The 18,363-nt window shown below is 52.1% G+C and overlaps 1 protein-coding gene and 1 long non-coding RNA gene across 3 annotated transcripts; both read left to right on the forward strand.

The window, feature by feature from the left end:
* Window positions 1-1,325, forward strand: LOC310692256. The gene is made up of 2 exons (XR_014518686.1): window positions 1-513; window positions 1,253-1,325. It is a non-coding gene; the product is annotated as an uncharacterized lncRNA (long non-coding RNA).
* Window positions 1,326-5,816: 4,491 nt separating this feature from the next.
* Window positions 5,817-16,937, forward strand: LOC310692174 (2-acylglycerol O-acyltransferase 3-like). Of its 2 annotated transcripts, none has more exons than XM_083472820.1 (8): window positions 5,817-5,938; window positions 6,155-6,250; window positions 7,383-7,490; window positions 9,652-9,722; window positions 10,090-10,294; window positions 11,669-11,840; window positions 15,904-16,106; window positions 16,644-16,937. In XM_083472820.1, the coding sequence occupies exons 2-8, from the start codon at window positions 6,184-6,186 to the stop codon at window positions 16,781-16,783; spliced, it is 966 nt and encodes a 321-aa protein (XP_083328946.1). In that variant the 5' UTR covers window positions 5,817-5,938; window positions 6,155-6,183; the 3' UTR covers window positions 16,784-16,937. The 2 variants fall into 2 exon arrangements, with proteins under 2 accessions (XP_083328946.1, XP_083328947.1); XM_083472821.1 differs by lacking the exon at window positions 5,817-5,938 and adding an exon at window positions 5,974-6,024.
* Window positions 16,938-18,363: the final 1,426 nt, after the last annotated feature.

Raw genomic sequence — 18,363 nt, forward strand, 5'->3', positions numbered from 1 at the left:
GGAGGCGCTCGAACAGCTGCTGGTGTGAGTCTGCGGACACCAAGACGTCATCAAAATATGGTACCACGCCCGGAAGCCCTTGCAGGAGACGCTCCATAAGGCTTTGGAAGATGCCAGGAGCCACACTCACCCCGAACTGCAACCGGCGGCAACGGAATGCCCCCCGGTGGGTGACGATCATCTGGGATTCAGCAGTGGCATCATCGACGGGCAGTTGTTGATAGGCTTGGGCAAGATCCAGCTTAGCAAAGACCTTACCCTCACCCAAGGAATGCAGTAGGTGTTGAACAACAGGAACCGGATAAGCGTGCTGCTGAAGTGCCTTGTTGATCGTGCACTTGTAGTCAGCGCAGATTCTCACCGACCCATCTGGCTTGACAGGCGTGACGATGGGGGTTTCCCACTTGGCGTGGTCAACTGGCTCCAAAACTCCTTGGGCGATCAGCTTGTCCAGTTGTTCGTCCACCTTAGCCTTGAGAGCAAAGGGAACCCGGAGTGGTCCTCTAAGCCAGTGTTTCCCAACCGGTGTTCCGCGGCACACTAGTGTGCCGCGAGACGTTGGCTGGTGTGCCATGGGAGGGAGGCGGGCGAGTCGGGCGGCGAGAGGCGGGGCGGCGACGACGAGGATCCGCGTCAAGCCGGGGGCAGCTCCGCGGTGGTGGTGCCGAGGTTTCTCTCTCCATTCTCCCCTCACACACAAACACAGGAAATAACACAGGATCAGCTGACAGGACCCGGCCAATGGGGCGGCGGCGGGGCAGCGCGCGCAAAAGGGAGGAGCGCGAGACAGCGGACGAGGAGGAGGCCGGCATGTCCGGGCAGCAGCAGCAACAACAGCAGCAGCAACTCCCGGCGACGGCTCCTCAAGCCCCGGGCAACCCTACTCCCTCACCGGCCTCGGCCGCCCTCCTGCTCCACCCGCCGCCACCTCCCCCGCCGCCGCCGGCCACCTCGGCCCCGCCGCCGCCCCCTCCTCCGCCCGCTATCGCCGCCACCACCACAACAGCCGCCGCCGCCTCAGCTGCCGCCGTCCCTCAGTCCCTCACTTTGCTGCCTCCTCTCCCCCCACCCCCAAAGCTTGGAGGTTCCCCGGCAAGGGGGAGGGGAAAAAATTGAAACTCGTGCGTCCCTCCCGGCGTGACGCTGCGCGCTGACGTCACGGGGCTGTAATGGTGGTGTGCCTCGAGATTTTTTTCATCAAACAAGTGTGCCTTTGCCCAAAAAAGGTTGGGAAACACTGGTCTAAGCAAAGTGATCCTCTAAGCAAAGACCTGAAGAGTAACTTCTTAAAAAGCAAGTGACAATTTTCTGGGAACTTTGTCAAAGTTTTTTTTTTTTTTCAGGTGCTGTTTCACTCTGGAAGGGACGCGGCAAACTCACATCAAAAAGCTGCTCCAACATGAGATTTTGAAACCTTGCCACACAATGGAACACCCAGTTGCTCCAGCAAGAACGAGACTTATGCCACTCTTTCAGGGAAGGGTATTTGTGTGGGACATTCAATCAGGGAATTACGCCCCAGCCAGATTTGTTATCTTGCCACCTAGCAGAGCTCCACCCGGAGCCTCCAGGAATTACCTAAAGCCTCCCCCTGGCCCAAAGAACCTACTAGGTAATAGATAACTAGATCCCTGAGCCCAAGTGGTGCAGACAGGGCTGTGGATGACTATGGCTTTGGCCATGAGGGTATTTTTACTGCCTCTGGCCGTCAGCGTGCTCACACCCCTTCAGGTGACCAAGCAGCTAATGCGGGAGTGGGGTGCCCACAACACGAATAATAAACAGCTGCAAATGGCTGAAATGGTGGCTTATTCTGCAAACCGAACCAATTGCACGGTCTGCACTCTGGGACCTACAAATGCTTTGGGAGGAATGCCCCGCCTCCCTGTGCCTCGGAATGAGTCCTCCGTTACGGCCCCAATTTTTGGCTTCCGCCCTCTGGGAAACAATTCTTTTTTATGGAACCATTCTATCCCTTTCCAGGTTCACCAAATTCCTGGATGGCTGTGTGTGAACCAGTCTGAGGGCGCCAGTAGCAATCTGACGTATGTGGGAAGGTGTAATCGCACCTTCCCAGCCCAGACAACCGTGACTGAGTCCGCACTAGGAACTCTTTCTGGCTGTACTCTAACTACATGCCTGACGCACTTGGCAAGGGCTTCAGAAGGGGGAGATGGTATCTCTGCTCAAGAACATGATGTGTATTGGGTGTGTGGAAAGCTGGCTTATCATATCTTGCCAAAGGGGTGGGAGTGTGCTTTCCAGCCTCTTTAATTCCTCCCATGTGGATTTATGAGCCGATAGCCACTGCACCCCGTCGGAGGAGACGCTCGGTTGACCTAGTAGCAGTTGCAGGAGGCAGCTCCCAAAATTGGGGCAAGGATCAGTGGCCTCCAGAAAGGATAGTGGCCCATTACGATCCGGCCTCATGGAATCGGGGAGAAAAAATCACAGGGGCAAGGGGGCCAATTTATAATTTAAACGGCATAATAAGACTCCAAGCGGTAGTAGAGATTGTCGCCAATGCCACAGCCACAGCCCTCCGGTTAATCGCCACCCAATTAGATGAGACGCACACAGCAGTCCTTCAGCTCCGCTTAGGGATGGATTTTCTCCTGGCACGACAGGGCGGGTTTTGTGTTGCGTTAAATTTGACAGGAGGGGCCTGTTGCTTTAACATCTCTGACCGTGCTGAAGCTTTTCGAAATTTGGCAGCAGAAATTGAAAAAGTGGCCCATGTCCCAGTCCCTACTTGGAACGGATGGGACATGTCCTGGTGGACTGATTGACTTCCAAACCTAGAGGACTTTTAATGATGTTACTAGGCCCATTGATAATTTTGCTTCTTTTCTGCTCCTATGTACCTTGCTTCTTGCAATGCTTGCAAAATATGATGCATAAAATGGTGTCACGAATGGTTCGGCCCCAGATTATAGCACTAGCCCGAGAATATCAGCCAGTGCCTCCTTGGGACGGAAGGCTGTCCAGAATAAAAGGGGGGGGGGATGAAGGGACAGGATACCCAAATCCTGACTGTGTGGTCACCCCAATTAGTGTGTAGTCACCCCAACTAGGCCTCAAGACTTCCCTAGGCCTCAAGACTAAAATGCATTAGCTCTGCTGTATAACACAAAGTAGCTGAAAGGAACAAAGCTTTCTCCTCTTCTCAGTAAAAGATGACCTAGCCGCCAGCAGTGCATCCAGCTGATCAGCCTTCTCGCAACTTTCTTTGCTCCCTGAAACAGGAGCAATGCACACCCGACCCGTGGGAAAGGCCTGAAAGGCTACAACCCAATGCAAAAATCCTGAGGATCCATGTGGATCTGTGCTTTGTAACCACGTTTTTGCACCATTGCGGCCCCACAAAACAGTGGGTGTGTGATTTTTTTGGTGCAGGCTGTAGTCACGGACATGATATGTGATCTGATGGTGAATTTGGGGTGACCCAATGCAAAAATCCTGAGGATCCATGGGCTTTTACCTCCCCCCCTCCCAGGCAGCCTCCTTTACCTCTAGCCTCCCTTATCTCGCTCCCGATCGCTTGCCGATCAGAGGACTTGTTTCAACACCCCCTTCCCTCTTTCAAAAAAAGAAGCATGATCTGCTTTTCTCCCCTGGGCTATTCGACTCCAGGGACCACACATTTGCTCCGTAAGATGCACAGACATTTCCCCTTACTTTTTAGGAAGAAAAAAGTGCGTCTTATGGAGCGAAAAATACGGTAGGTGGAAATCAGTCTTCCCCCTCCTCCTCCTCCCTCTTCCTTAAAAACCCTGCTCTTCCTGGCTGGGGTCTCTTTCCTCTCTCTCCCCACCCCCAGCCAACCCACCTCCCCATTCCTGGGTTATGGGTTCCGGCCCCACGCTGGGCCAAATATTCCTGCATTGCACGGGGGGAGTAGACTAATGACCCCCCCTTTCCAGCTCTGCTATTCTATTATTTTATATATGGGCAACTTATGAACACTGATAGGATTGTAGAGCTGGAAGGGAACCCGGGGGGTCATCTAGTCCAACCCCCCCCCCCCCGTAATGCAGGATTCGTCGGAAGAATCGGGAGCCAGGAAGAATCAAATTTCAATAAAGAATGGGGAGAGTTTAAAATGCATTTGAAAAAAATCATTGTAAACAACAACAATCCCTCGTAGGTTTGACAGAAAACGTGTAGTAAAAATTCGAATCATGGATTGGAGTAAGGACTTATAATAACTGGAGTCAGGGAGGAGATACAGGACAAAAATTATAACCTAAGGGTCCACAAAGGGGGGGGGAGTCAAAGGAAATATGATGTTTGTATTTTGATTCTTTGTAAAATTGAAAATGAAAAAGAGGAAGCTTTGGCCCAGCATGGGCTCGAACCCACGACCTTGAGATGAAGAGTTCCCTGCCATACCCTCCAAGTGTCTTGATTTTCCAGGGACAGTCCCAGAATTCCGAAGGCCCTCCATGCGTCTGATGTTTATTTGTGGATTTTAATTGTGGGTGTTCATGTTTTCATTGGATTGTTTTGATTCCTTGATATATATTTTTGTAAACCAGTGTTTTACCTTCCTAATGTGCCATTAGATTGTAAACTACGTCTTATACAACCAGAAATAATACTGGGCTCCGATACCTCAGTATAGAAAGGGATGATCTACAAGGGATGATCTTTGCTGGAGGTGCCAAAACGAGAATAAGCCTCTTTGAAGCGTCTCCTTATGCAATGTCTGATGCTTACAGATTTCTGGAGGAAAGTATTGGGATATATACATGCTAATTTGTAGAGAGGCTGCCCTGCCCTGAGGCAGGAAGCAATGTCGTTCCAGAAAATGGTTTGCGTAATTTCTACCTCTGCCCCCGCCAGGCTCAGGTCAGCTTGGACCTCACCAGTGGCGTAGCGTGGGTTGTCAGCACCCGGGGCAAGGCAAGTACTTTGCGCCCCCTAACCCGTGGATTTGTGCCCCCTAACCCTAACCCCCAGATGTTGCGCCCGGTGCAGCCGGCCCCCCCCTGCACCCCCCACGCTACGCCACTGGACCTCACTGCCCTGCCTGGCAGGAGACGGAGGAGGAGGAGGGGGCAACCTTTGAACAGCACCCAACACCCCCACCCACAGGGTGCTTCAGAAATCCCGGTGATTTCTCACCCTGTCTTTCTTCCAGGGGCACCTAAAGGCCATCAGGAGGAGCTGCGCTTGATCCCTTTGAAAGGGAGGCAGCTGCAGCTGCGGATCCTTAGAGCACTCTTCACCTGCTCAGAGGCACTCTTTCTTCCCTAGAGCTACAGTGCCACCAAAGCTGCGATTCCTGCCTTGCAAGGGGTTGGGCTGGATGACCCCTGGGGGTCCCTTCCAACTATACCGCTTTATGGTTCTATCGTAAGTTCCACTGTTGTTGAAATAAATCTGTTGTTTTGAAAACGGTTCTTCCCTGCTTTTTAGGCATTTTATGCTGCTCTGAGCCCGGCTTTGGCTGGGGAGGGCGGGATATAAATAAAATTTGATGATGATGATGATGATGATGATGATGATGATGATTATCTCCTCGAGAGCAGCTTCCTCCATTCTTCGTGGTTTGGAGAAGGGAGGCGGGCAGATGGGGCAATCGATCCTGGCACCCCAACCTTTGTCTTGTGGGCCAAGAGGGTGGGGATGAGGGCCAAGGGGAGGGAGCCGAGGGCCAGCAAGGCAGGTGCCAGGCAGGGCTGGGAGTCAAAAGAAAAGAATCTGAAGGTCCTCTGGGCACGCCCAGTTTGGGAGCCACTGGGCTTGACCTTTTTAAGGTCAGGAATGAAATGACACACCTTGTCTCCTTTCGGAGGAGGAGAGCTCAGCCAGGTCCCCTTTGCCTCACCTGGGTGACAGCAGCATCCTTATTGCCAACTCACCTGGCTACCAAAGTGCAGGTGGCAGAGAGACAGACGCAGCCGCGGGCAAGACAACATCTTCTCCTGGACAAGTGAGCCTCTTTCCCCCTCCTCCTCCACATGCTGCCCCCTTCCTGAGGGCACAGCTGAAGGGGAGCAGCTGGGCTTTGGGATGCAGGTCAGAGGCCACCTGTGCTGAACACACCTGCGTCTTCACGCTCTCCCTTCTGCCAAGGCAGGGGCCCCTCCTGGCTGGAGTCCTGCTGCACATCCCCCCCCAACTCCCCCCTTGTGGATTTTCTCCCCAGGATCTCTTCCTGCGACCCAGGGTCAGAAGATGGCTCTGAAGAAACACCTGGAGGCCCTTAGCGTCTTCCAGTGGGTCCTCACCTTCTTCTTCTTTGGTAAGTTGGGAGCTGGGGTGGGTGGGAGGGAGGGGCAGGTGGTGATCAGGGAAGAGGGGCAGGGGGTGCTCAGGGAAGAGGGGCCGGGGGTCCTCAGGGAAGAGGGGCAGGGGGTCCTCAGGGAAGAGAGGCAGCTTGGCCTCCTCCTCTTCCTGGAGCCATGGCCCTTGGGAGGTCCTCTGGCAGGCCAGGCCCCTGTAAGAAACGTAAATCTGCCCGTATTTCCTTATGGGGGACACAAGAGCCCTTATAGAGTCCTTTGCAGGTTCTCCATCGGTCGGAGAAAAGAGCAGAGGCCAAGCAGAGAATATTGAGAAGCAAAGCAGCTAGTCTGATCTTTATTGAACTGTTGCAACAGGGTGCCCCCCTCACACGCAGGAGAAGGAGGAGGACCCAGAACCAAGGTGTGCCCGCCTTTATATAGACATTTTAAATTGGCCGCCCTGGAGTCCAAGACCACCCCCAGATACATCATGACTACATCACAGAAAGGGTGGTCTACAGCAGAAATCTGAGTGCGTTGTTTACCTCCTGTCTGGCAGGTTACCTGTTAATGCTCACTTGATTGGATACCCTGGGGGAGCCTGGCCAGTCTTTTGTAGTGACGAATACTTAGTTCCTGGGCCAGGTCACAGGCTCACCCTATTCATACACAGACATACCCTTCAGACAGGATTTGCGAAGGAAAAGACAATGGGGAGGCTTTTCCATTTTCCTTCAACCTTGCAGAGAAAACATCTGGTCAGTTTGGGAGCCAAAATGGTTCCAGGGCTAGGGAGTCAGCACCGCAGGGGGTTGGGCTAGATGACCCTGGGGTGCCCCTTCCAACCTAAAATGTCCTTCTGGGTTTAGGGGGGCTTCAGATCACATCCTCGGGGGGTCCCGTGAAATCGGGGTTGTGGTCCCAGGCAGGGCTCTGAATCCCAGCGCTGCTTGTGGGTAGTGTTGGGCGATATATTGATATATCATCCACAACAAGTTTGAAGTCCACATTGTGATATTGGTTTTTTTAAAAAATAAATTTATTTATTTGGTTTTTCAAATCAGAATTTTGCAATCACATATCCAGCATACAACATAAAAACAAGAATCCACAGAATCTCCTGGACTTCTCCCCTCTCCCCCCCCCCAGGTGCCTTCTTCTCTGTTCTCCTGGTCTACCTGCTCTTCACCTCCTACTGGCCTATCAGCATTCTATGTTTCGCCTGGTGGATCTTCGACTGGGATACGCCACAGAGAGGTGAGTTCGATTCCCCCCAACCAGGGCCGGATTGGGGTTTGATGAGGCCCTAAGCTACTGAAGGTGATGGGGCCCTTTATATGTCCTGCTGTTTTTTGTTCACAACAAATTGTCACTGTTTTTTGTGTCGAATATATGCTATATGGTAATTGATGGACCTCATAGGTATCTAAAACCATGCAAGCAGTCCATGCAGATCGTAAGGTAAAGGTAAAGGGACCCCTGACCATGAGGTCCAGTCGTGGACGACTCTGGGGTTGCGGCGCTCATCTCGCTTTATTGGCCGAGGGAGCCTGCGTACAGCTTCTGGGTCATGTGGCCAGCATGACTAAGCCGCTTCTGGCAAACCGGAGCAGCGCACGGAAACACCGTTTACCTTCCCGCCGGAGCAGTACCTATTTATCTACTTGCACTCTGAGGTGCTTTCGAACTGCTAGGTGGGCAGGAGCAGGAACTGAGCAACGGGAGCTCACCCCGTCACAGGGATTTGAACCGTGACCTTCTGATCGGCAAGTCCTAGGCTCTGTGGTTTAACCCCCAGCGCCACCCGCGTCCCAGATGCAGATCGTAGGTATACTATATATAGAAATGAGCAAACCAGGGATATTTTAGGGAACAGGCTAGCAGGCGGGGCCCTTGACTTACAGGAGCTTACACAACACAAAACAATGTTGATGTAGGTAGGCTTTATTTTATTTGTTTTTTATCTTATATTTTGGATATGTGCATCCAGGTTTTTTTCCTTTAATTTTTTTGGGGGCCCCCAAGCGACTGGGGCCCTAAACTATAGCCTGTTTAGCTTATAGGTAGATCTGGCACTGCCCCCAACCCTACCTGGAGGTCAGGTGAAAGGTGCCTCTCCTTGTCTGAGAAGGGTGCTGAGCCCCACACCCAGACCCACACAGCTGGAGCTGCTGCCTCACCTTGCCCCTCCTCCTGCAGCTCACCCCCTTCCCCTGGGGCAGCTTGCAACCATCCCAAACCTGCTTTCCTCACTGCTATTTACTGTTATCTACCGTATTTTTCGCCCCATAGGATGCACCTAGGTTTTTTGGGGGGGGGGGAATAAAGAAAAAAAATATTTCCCCCCAGGCGCTTGTGGAGCCGGCAGCGGGGAGAAGCGCTCTTCTCCCCACCGCCAGCCTCCAAACCACGTCGGGAGACAGTGGGATGGCGCGCTGCGCCTCCCCGCTGTCCCCGGAGCTTGTGGGGCTGGCGCTGGGGCTCTCCAGGCGTCCTCCGGAGGGCGTCCCGTGCTGCAGGCTGCAGGCTGCTGCCCGCAAGCCTTGTGAGCCCGTGGGAACTCCCGCCGGGCTTGCAAGGCTTGCAGATAGTTTCCTGAAGCCTGGAGAGCGAGAGGGGTCGGTGCGCACCGATGCCTCTCGCTTTCCAGGCTTCAGCGAAAGCCTGCATTCGCCCCATAGGACGCACACACATTTCCCCTTCATTTTTGGAGGGGGGAAAGTGCATCCTATAGGGCGAAAAATACGGTATTTTCCAAGACAGCTTCCAATAGATGACACAATGGCAGAAGGCATTTCATTTCTCTCTCTCTCTCTCTATGGAGGGCAGAAAAATCAGCTGCATTTATTTATGTATTTATCATTATTCATTAAATTTTGCTATAAAAACACACACAAAATCCTGTAATTGACACGAATCAAAAGAACCCTCCCCAAAATATAACATGGAATCAGAGTTGGAAGGGACCCCAAGGAGCATCTTGCTCCTCATTGTTGATTGATTGATTGATTGATTAATTGATTGATTATAATTTTATTTATACCCTGCCCATCTGGGTGGGCTGCCCCAGCCACTCTGGGCAGCTTCCAACACACACACACACAATAATAATCAAAACATCAGGTATTAATAGTAACAATCAGATCCTACATAACAAGTCACAATAACTTTAAAATAACTTACACCAAGTAAAGCAATATGCAATAATCCATTAGAATCTAATAATAAACGCTAAAATTAAACACCAGCAAGTCATAATTAAATGAATTTTTAAGCAGAGGTTGGGTGGTCATCTGCCAGGGATTCCTCAGTTGTGATTCCTGCGTTGCAGGGGGTTGGGCTGGATGACCCCTGGGGGTCCCCTTCCAACCCCACAGTTCTCTGACTCCATCCACTGCCTGAACCCTTGTCTTCGCAGGTGGGCGCCGCTGTGACTGGATGAGGCGCTGGAGAGTCTGGGAGCTCCATCGGGATTATTTCCCCATCAAGGTATGAGAAGGGGGCTGGCAGGGCTCCTCAAGGATGCCCGGGGTCTCTGGAACCCCTGGAGACCAGATCACGGAGAAGGAGGAGGTGGTGGCTGTCAAAGGCCGCTGGCCATGGAATCTGCGCATGCCCACCAATGGAAAGCGGGGCACGCCTCTGAATGTGACATTCAGGTGTGAGAAGGGGGCTGGCAGGGCAACAGAGGGTCTGCCTTCCTCCGAAGGATGTCCAGGGTCTCTGGAACCCCTGGAGACCAGATCACAGAGAAGGAGGAGGTGGCGGCCGTCAAAGGCTGCTGGCCATGGAATCTGTGCACTGACATTCAGGTGGGGGTCCAAATGCCAAAGGACTTGCCCCTCTTGCCTTGCAGCTGGTGAAGACGGCCGAGCTGCCCCCGACGCGGAACTACGTCCTGGGCTCCCACCCCCACGGGATCATCTGCGTGGGGGCCTTTTCTGTCTTCTGCACCGAGGCCACGGGCTTCTCCCGCGCCTTCCCCGGCCTCCGCCCCAGCCTGGCCACCCTCGCAGGGCTGTTCCACATGCCCGTCTACCGGGAGTACCTGATGAGCTTAGGTGAGGCCAACGGGGCGAGGAATAGTGGGGGCGGGGAAGTGGGGTGGCCCCTCCCCTAAGGACCACCTTCAATAACCTGCCTGGCCCATCCAATGGGGGGAACCACCCCAGTCTCAGGAATGCCCTCCCTGAGCCCCTGGGAATAGAATTCCCCAGCAAGAATGTCTGTTTTTCCTTCCATTCTTCGCTCCCGAGCAAATGAAAAGGGGCGTTTGTTTGTGCAAATGATGATAATAATTATTATTATTTATACCCCGCCCTTCTGGCTGAGTTTTCCCAGCCACTCTGGGTGGCTTCCAACAGAGAATTAAAAACATGATAAAACACCAAACATTAAAAACTTCCCTAAGCCTTCAGATGTCTCCTAAAAGTCAGATACCATAGATTCTGGCATATATGTCTACTTTTTAACACCGGAAAATTCTCTAAAATGTCAGAGGTCGTCTTATACGCTGGGTATGGGTTCGCTGGGCAGCGGCAGCAAGTGGCAGGCTCTACGCTGGGAGGAAGCTGCCCAGCGATGCTAAGCTCACTTTGCTGGGCGGCTTCCTCCCGGTGTGGTGTGGAGCCCACTGCCCACTGTTGCTGCCCAGCAAAGCTGCCGCATATAAGACTGGGCCTATAAGTCAACCCCCCGAATTGGCAGCTGCCCAGTCGCCTAATACGCCGTAATCTACGGTAATTATTTTTCTCTTTGACATCTGATGGGCGGTCGTTCCACAGGGCTTTCAAGGTCAGCACCAACACTTTGAATTGTGTTCAGAAAAATACTGGGAGCCAATGTAGGTCTTTCAGGACCGGTGTTATGTGGTCTCCCAGTCCCCAGTCTAGCTGCCGCATTCTGGATTAGTTGTAGTTTCCGAGTCACCTTCAAAGGGAGCCCCACATAGAGCGCATTGCAGTAGTCCAAGTAGCCAGAGCATGCACCACTCTGGCCAGACAGTCCAGGGGCAGGTAGGGTCTCATCCTGCGTCCCAGATGGAGCTGGTAGAAAGCCGCCCTGGACACAGAACTGACCTGTGCCTCCAGGGACAGCTGTGAGTCCAAAATGACTCCCAGGCTGCGCACCTGGTCCTTCAGGGGCACAGTTGTCCCATTCAGGACCAAGGAGTCCCCCACACCTGCCCGCCCCCTTTGCCCCCCAAAACAGTACTTCTGTCTTGTTCAACCTCAATCGGTTAGCCACCATCTCTCCTCCAACCACTTCCAGACGCACTGATCCTTTGCCAGCGATCCTTTTGCCCTTGAATAGACTCGCATAATTTCAGAGTTGGAGGAGAATTGCGAGGGTCCTCTAGTCCAACCCTCTGCAAAGCAGGGAACTCCTGGAGATGTTTCACACCCACAAGCACCTTTGCTTTCTCCCACTTCCAGGGATGGTCCCGGTCAACAAAAGGTCCCTGGACTTCCTCCTGAGTGGCCCCCCCGGGCACGCGGTGGTCATCGTGGTGGGGGGCGTGTCCGAGATGCTGGACAGCGCCCCCGGAGAGCAGCGCATACTCCTTCACGGGAGGAAGGGCTTCGTGCGCCTGGCGCTGCAACACGGGTAGGGGCACCAAGGGGGCAAGCGGGGGTCCGGGGGGCGTGTTGGGTGCAGGTCAGCAATATCTCGGGCCTCGTGAGCATGGCAGTGCTTCCCAGTGGATTTTGCCCCAATGAGCAATTGCGAGGACTGAAGATCCCTGCCCTTCCTTGCTGTGTAATTTTTTATTACATTTTCCCTCCATTTTCAGCTTTACTAAGCCTGTCTGGACACTCTGACATACATTTTGGAAACATATGTCTAAATGTTTAGTTCTGGTCTTGAACTGTCCAGACTCTGCCAACGTCAAACAGGGTTGATTGTCTTCCCAAATGGTGATGGGCAAGCAACACTCCCCACAGATCTCTTGGACCAAACACTTGTAGAACTCCAGTTCCCTAAAAGCTCTGACAACGGACTGAATTCAGCTTCTGTAGAGGAAAGCGCAATGAGACTTTGCTTTCAGGACTTCCACCCAACTAGAGATTCTCCAAACTTCACTACCAACCCAGACACTGATTTCCTGTCCCCAAGATTTGCCCAATCACTGTCAGCTCAGCATGTGAGCTGTGTGTCACCCTCAGCTGACAATTTAAGGCAGAAATCTTTGGTATCCTGCAGATACCGCAGCACTCTCTTTATGCCATTCCAGGCAGTCACGCTTGGCTTTGTAGCTTCCCTGCTGAGCAGATTTGTAGCAAACGCTATGTCTGGTCTGCTCCATTGGGAAAGATACAACAAACTCCCTAGAGCTGACTGAAAGATCTCAGCGTTTTCGAACTCAGAACATTCCCTGAGCTGACTGTCTTTCACATAGCTCGTTTCCATGGGTGTTCTGACCCCTGCACACTCAGCCATCCTGAACTTCTCAAGCAACTGCTCAATCTCGCTTTTCTGACTGAGCAAGAAACTGCCGTCCTCGGTTCTATCTATCTGGACACCTAGGTACACCTTTAACGGTCCTAGGTTCTTGAGTTTAAAATGCTTTCTAAGCTCTTTGGCAAAACCTTGCACCTGTTTACCTGTCTTAGCCACATGTATGATGTCATCAACAAAGACCAACACTGTGTCTCTCCTGACCCCTTCAGGTTGTTGTTGTTTAGTCGTGTCCGACTCTTCGTGACCCCATGGACCGGAGAACACCAGGCACTCCTGTCTTCCACTGCCTCCCACATTTTGGTCAGACTCATGCTGGTAGCTTTGAGAACACTGTCCCACCATCTCGTCCTCTGTTGTCCCCTTCTCCTTGTGCCCTCCATCTTTCTCAACATCAAGGTCTTTTCCAGGGAGTCTTCTCTTCTCATGAGGTGGCCAAAGTCATGGAGCCTCAGCTTCAGGATCTGTCCTTCCAGTGAGCACTCAGGGCTGATTTCGTTCAGAATGGAGATGTTGGATCTTCTTGCAGTCCATGGGACTCTCAAGAGTCTCCTCCAGCACCATACTTCAAAGGCATCAATTCTTTGGCGATCAGCCTTCTTTATGGTCCAACTCTCACTTCCATACATCACTACTGGGAAAATCATAGCTTTAACTATACGGACCTTTGTTGGCAAGGTGATGTCTCTGCTTTTTAAGATGCTGTCTAGGTTTGTTATTGCTTTTCTCCCAATACCCCTTCAGGTACAGGCAGCTATCTGCAAGACTCTTCCGGAAACTCATACTTTCCAAAGTTTCATTCAGACACAAATTCCAGTTTCTGGCCGATTGCTTGAGGCCATAGATGGATTTGTGTAACTTCCACACTACATCTGGCTTATTGCCCTTGAACCTTGGAGGAGGTAGCATGTACAGACCCTCCTTCAGATCCGAGTTCAAAGTTACTAACTCTCCCTCTTCAGCAGAGTCAAGCAAACTCTGAGAGAATGTCAGGATTCCCATGGATGCCTGTCCACCCACTTTGCTCACAAAACTCAGCACTCCTGCTGACTAGAACCTGTGACTGGTTGCCCTCTGGATAAGCGAATCTCCACCCCTTTGTCCCTGGCTCATTCCCACAAAAGATCATTTTCTGGTACCTGGGGCCACCCTTCCTGTGTTAGCTTTCGGCACAAGAACCAAAGCCTCACACCCAAACACACGAAAGAAATGTACCTTTGGTGTCTTACCATGCAAGAGAAAATAGGGTGCGCCCCCTACAACAGAGTTGTAGGAACAATTCAGAGTGAAATTCGCCATTTCCCAAGCTTCTGCCCAGAAGCGTTGGGGTAAGCCCAAGTCAAAAAGCATTGCTTCCACCGCTTCCTGGAGCGTTCTGTTCCGCCTTTCTGCCATCCCGTTTTCCTGTGGTGAATGCAGAACCATCAACCTGTGATGTATCCCTTTCTGGCGAAAGTAATTCTGCAACGCAGTGAACTCCCCACTGTGGTCTGACTGGAAACTGGAAACCCTCAGTGAGAATTGGAGTTCCACTGCAGTGACCCACTCCCTCAGCATGGTGGCAGCTTCACCCTTGTCCTTCAGAGGTATCACCCAGCTGTTTCTGGAGTAATCATCTGTCAAGGTTAAAACCTATTTAGCCCCACCCAGACTTGCAAAAAGGCATAAGGCCAAAATATCTGCATGAACCAACTCAAAAGGTTTCTTGGTTACGCTGTCAGACCTAGGATAACTGCTCGTTTTTACCTTTGCCTCCTTGCATGCTCTGCAATCCAGGAACTTGGCACATGACTTCATTTTGCACCCCTCAATGCACCCTGGTATTTTTCTCACATATCCCCAATTGCAGTGGGACATCCTCCTGTGCCACAAATGATGACACATATAGTGAGTGGGAACATTTGCACACTGTGCCTGTTCTGACCCAGTGTTACCCTTACCTGCTTGAGACGTTTCCAGAATAGCCTGTTCTGACATTCAACACTGAATGTTGTTCAGTGTTCCAGTCCCGCCCCTGGAAATAGAGCATGCATTATTCTCAAAGCAAACCTTAAACCCATCTCTAACTAAAGAAGACACAGACAATAGACAGCATTACATCCCTAGGACCAGAAATGCTTCCAGTTCAGCCTGCAAAAAAGGAACAAAAACAGAGCCAACAGTTGTCAGCTGTCTCTTGGAACCATCGGCAAGCGTGACTGTTTTTCCTTCAGAAACAGCTCTGCAGTTCCGCATTTGGCCACCAGATGGCAGCAGATGATGACTGGCTCCACTGTCGATCACCCACTGTTCCCATGGAAACCGCCAAATGATGTGACGTTGCGTCTCTGTCAGTTCCCCTGGGACCTTGCGTTCCCACACCGGTCCGTTCCCCTAATCTGGTTGCTCGGGGCAACGGCCTTGGAGGCATTCTGTGCAGCTTCCTTGGGACATTGTTTACGCAGGTGGGTTTCCGAGCCACAACGATAACGTCTCGTAGCAAAAGCCTTCACGGTGTCCTCTTTCACTGCCCCCCACTCTTGGAAGCAGGACTGCCTGGGCCAGTGTGCCCCTCTCTCTGCCGATGTTCCTCCTCATCACATAGGCGATCCGAGACAAACTGCAGCGTTAGGTCGGCAGGGGGCATGGCTTCTAGAGTTAGGCACAAATTGTCATAACTCTTGTCTAGGAAGCTCAGAAGAATGTGAACATTCAAATCTTCTGAAAAATTCACGTTTAACTGTCTCAGTCAGTATAACACAGCCACCATTTTTGCCACATGTTCTCTGATGCTGTCCCCTGGACGTAGCCTCAGCTCAAACAAACTTTTGGTGACATGGATCTTGGCTCCTGCTGTGGTTCTGTCATGGACCCTCTCAAGAGCCTGCCAAATCATCTGGGTGGCTGACTCCATAACCTGTGAGTTATGAGCCATAACTTTTTCTGTTGAATGTCTGTTTAGACTGCAAACAGCTGAAGTGCTTTGGTGTCCAGCACTCTTCCGATACGCCGCTCTGCTCCTCCTGGCTTCAGCATTGCATAACAGATAGCGTGTGTGTGTGTAGGAATCTGAGCCATGCAGAGAAACCCTCGCACACAGCTCCTTCTAATCTAAGAAGCGATTTATTGTACAGCAGCAAAATAAATCAACGACCCGGGAGAGGGCACCAACATGCTGTCTCTCCCTGTCTCAAAACAGAAAGTAAATTCTTCCTCCTCTTCCTCCTCGCAGGGCTGACCTGGTGCCCGTTTACACCTTCGGGGAGAACGACATTTACCGACAGATCCGGTTCCCCGAGGGCAGCTTTGCTCGCCGCTTCCAGCTCGGTTTCAAGCAGCTGATCGGCTTCGCCCCTTGTCTCTTCAGCGGGAGGGGCCTCTTCTCCAGCACCTCTTGGGGGCTCCTGCCCATGGATGTCCCCCTCACGGTGGTGGGTAAGGACCCACAAGGCTCCTCGTTCCTTCCTTAGCTTTTGCCCTGCACCCCAAAATCCCAACTCACCAACCTGATTGCAAAGAGCCACAAACTCTTCAGAATCGTATAAAACAGCAGGTTGTGGTGCATCTCCCTTTCGCCCTCTCTTAGAACTGAATCGGAGACCTGTGGAGTTGAATGGGACCCCCAAGGGTCATCTAGCCCAACCCCTCTACAATGCAGAAATCAAACGAGCCGCCTCGTTTTATGGGGCTTGCTATGGAGGGAGCTGCGATTGCGTGTGTGCGTCCACACACACACACCGACTTCCTTCTCCCCTTCCTTGGAGGTTTCTAAGCAGAGGTTGGTTGGCCATTAATCAAGGGGTTGGGCTAAATGACCCTTGGGGTCCCCTCCATTCCTGCACCTAAGCCACCCCTGAAACCCAAGGCCAGAGTGCAAAGCTGCTGGGGTGGGGAGGCCCTGGCTGCCATGGGGTGGGGGCGAGGGGCAGAGCAGACCCCTCCAAACCACCCCTCTTTCTCTCCCTCCTGCAGTGGGGAAGCCTATCCCGGTCCCGCTCCGCCCGCGCCCCACTGAGGACGAGGTGAACAGCTTCCACGCTCTCTACGTCGAGGCCCTGAAGGAGCTCTTTGACGCCCATAAAGAATCCTGCGGCCTCCCGGCCTCCCAGTAGCTCCTCGTCACCTAGAGGGACCCAGACTTGACCCGAAGCAGCATCAGGGGACGCAAGGTTGTGATGGGGGGAGACACACGGGAGACTTTGTTCCTCCCAAACCCGTCTGTATACAGTTTCCAATAAAAGGCGCCGTGCCTGATGTCTGATCTTGGGTCCTTGGTGCCCGAACCCCCTTTTTGTGCCCGCCTGCGGAGCCCAAGGCTGGTTGTCTCATTCACACATGCATTATGAAGGCAAGGTCTGCAGGGCCCGGCAGCCAGAGAAGCAGGTCATGGCCCCTGTTAGAATTCCTGCTCCATGACTGCAGTCATGGGATTGTTGTCTTTTACATGACGGTGTATGTTTTGACTCCACAGAGTGGGAAGTGACAGAGACAGGATGTTTGTGTTCCGTGAAATGGGACTAATGTCCTTTGTTCTTCCTCTTTGCTGCCTGATGCTAGAAAGAGAGGGAGCCATGTTGCAGTGCTCCGTGTGTGTTTATATGTAAATAAAGTAGATTAGCCAAAATGCTGAGTTCTGTTACGCATGATGTGCATACTCTGCGGATCCCTAAGTGTGCTGGTGTCGGTTGGCATCGGTCCGGGCTGAAGAAAGCTTTTGAAGCTCCCGAACGATCAATCAGGAGGGAGAGAACATACCAGTCGGGCATGTTTCTCTGCCAGGGTCCTGCTCGGGTGTAGGCCGAGCTCCTGACAGGCCCTGGATCCATGGCGCTGGCTTGAGGGGGCTGCCCACATGCCCTCCGGGTGAGCAGCTAGGAGCTTGCCTGTCTGCAAGAGAAAATATCATTTGGACATGCAGGCCTAGCTCTTACTCGGAAAATGGGGGCTGTTACGGAAATTACCGGGGGGGGGGACATCTTTAAAGTTAAATATTAATAATATTATGCCTGAATGTATACTTTCAACTTGACAGCTCAGGGAAGTTACCTAGCTTTAAAAATAATATAAAATCATTCCCCTTGCAAAAGGACTCCAGGAAGTTCCCAGAGGTGACAATTGCTGGGCTCATTGTTAGCCAAGGGAAGCCAAATCTCATCACCTGACTCGCCTCAGGCTCCAGACATGCAAAGGAACTCCTATTGTACTTTTGGGTGGTGGGTACTTAAGACATATTTGTCTATGCTCATCTTATACCTGAGTCTTGCCCTGCCATGTCTGCTTATGCTAATCTTGTACCAAGGACCTTTCTGGACATGTTTGCCAAGGTTAACCCCTCCCCTTTTGTGACATGTCAGTGATGCTGTACGAACTGTATTCTGGGATATGGTGGGAAAGTTTTAAAAGTCTTTGTCACCCCATCCTCGGGGTTCAAAATTTGCTCTTTGAAACTACTGTGCAATAAACTTTGGTCTACAGCTATTTGCCCCGGTTGGCTGGACTCCTTCCTTTATTCCGCAGGGACCCGTGGGCTCTGCCCGACCAGCTGGGTGACTGAGCAGCCTCGCACCCAGATTTTTCCTTAACAGGGGCCCTGCTCTTTGGCCAGGAAAAAGAGGGAGGGTAAGCTGGGATTACTGCCAACCTAGCAGTTTGAAAGCATGTCAAAGTGCAAGTAGATAAATAGGTACCGCTC

Source organism: Podarcis liolepis (assembly GCF_965112155.1).
Source record: "Podarcis liolepis genome assembly, chromosome: 13".
NCBI lineage: Eukaryota > Metazoa > Chordata > Lepidosauria > Squamata > Lacertidae > Podarcis > Podarcis liolepis.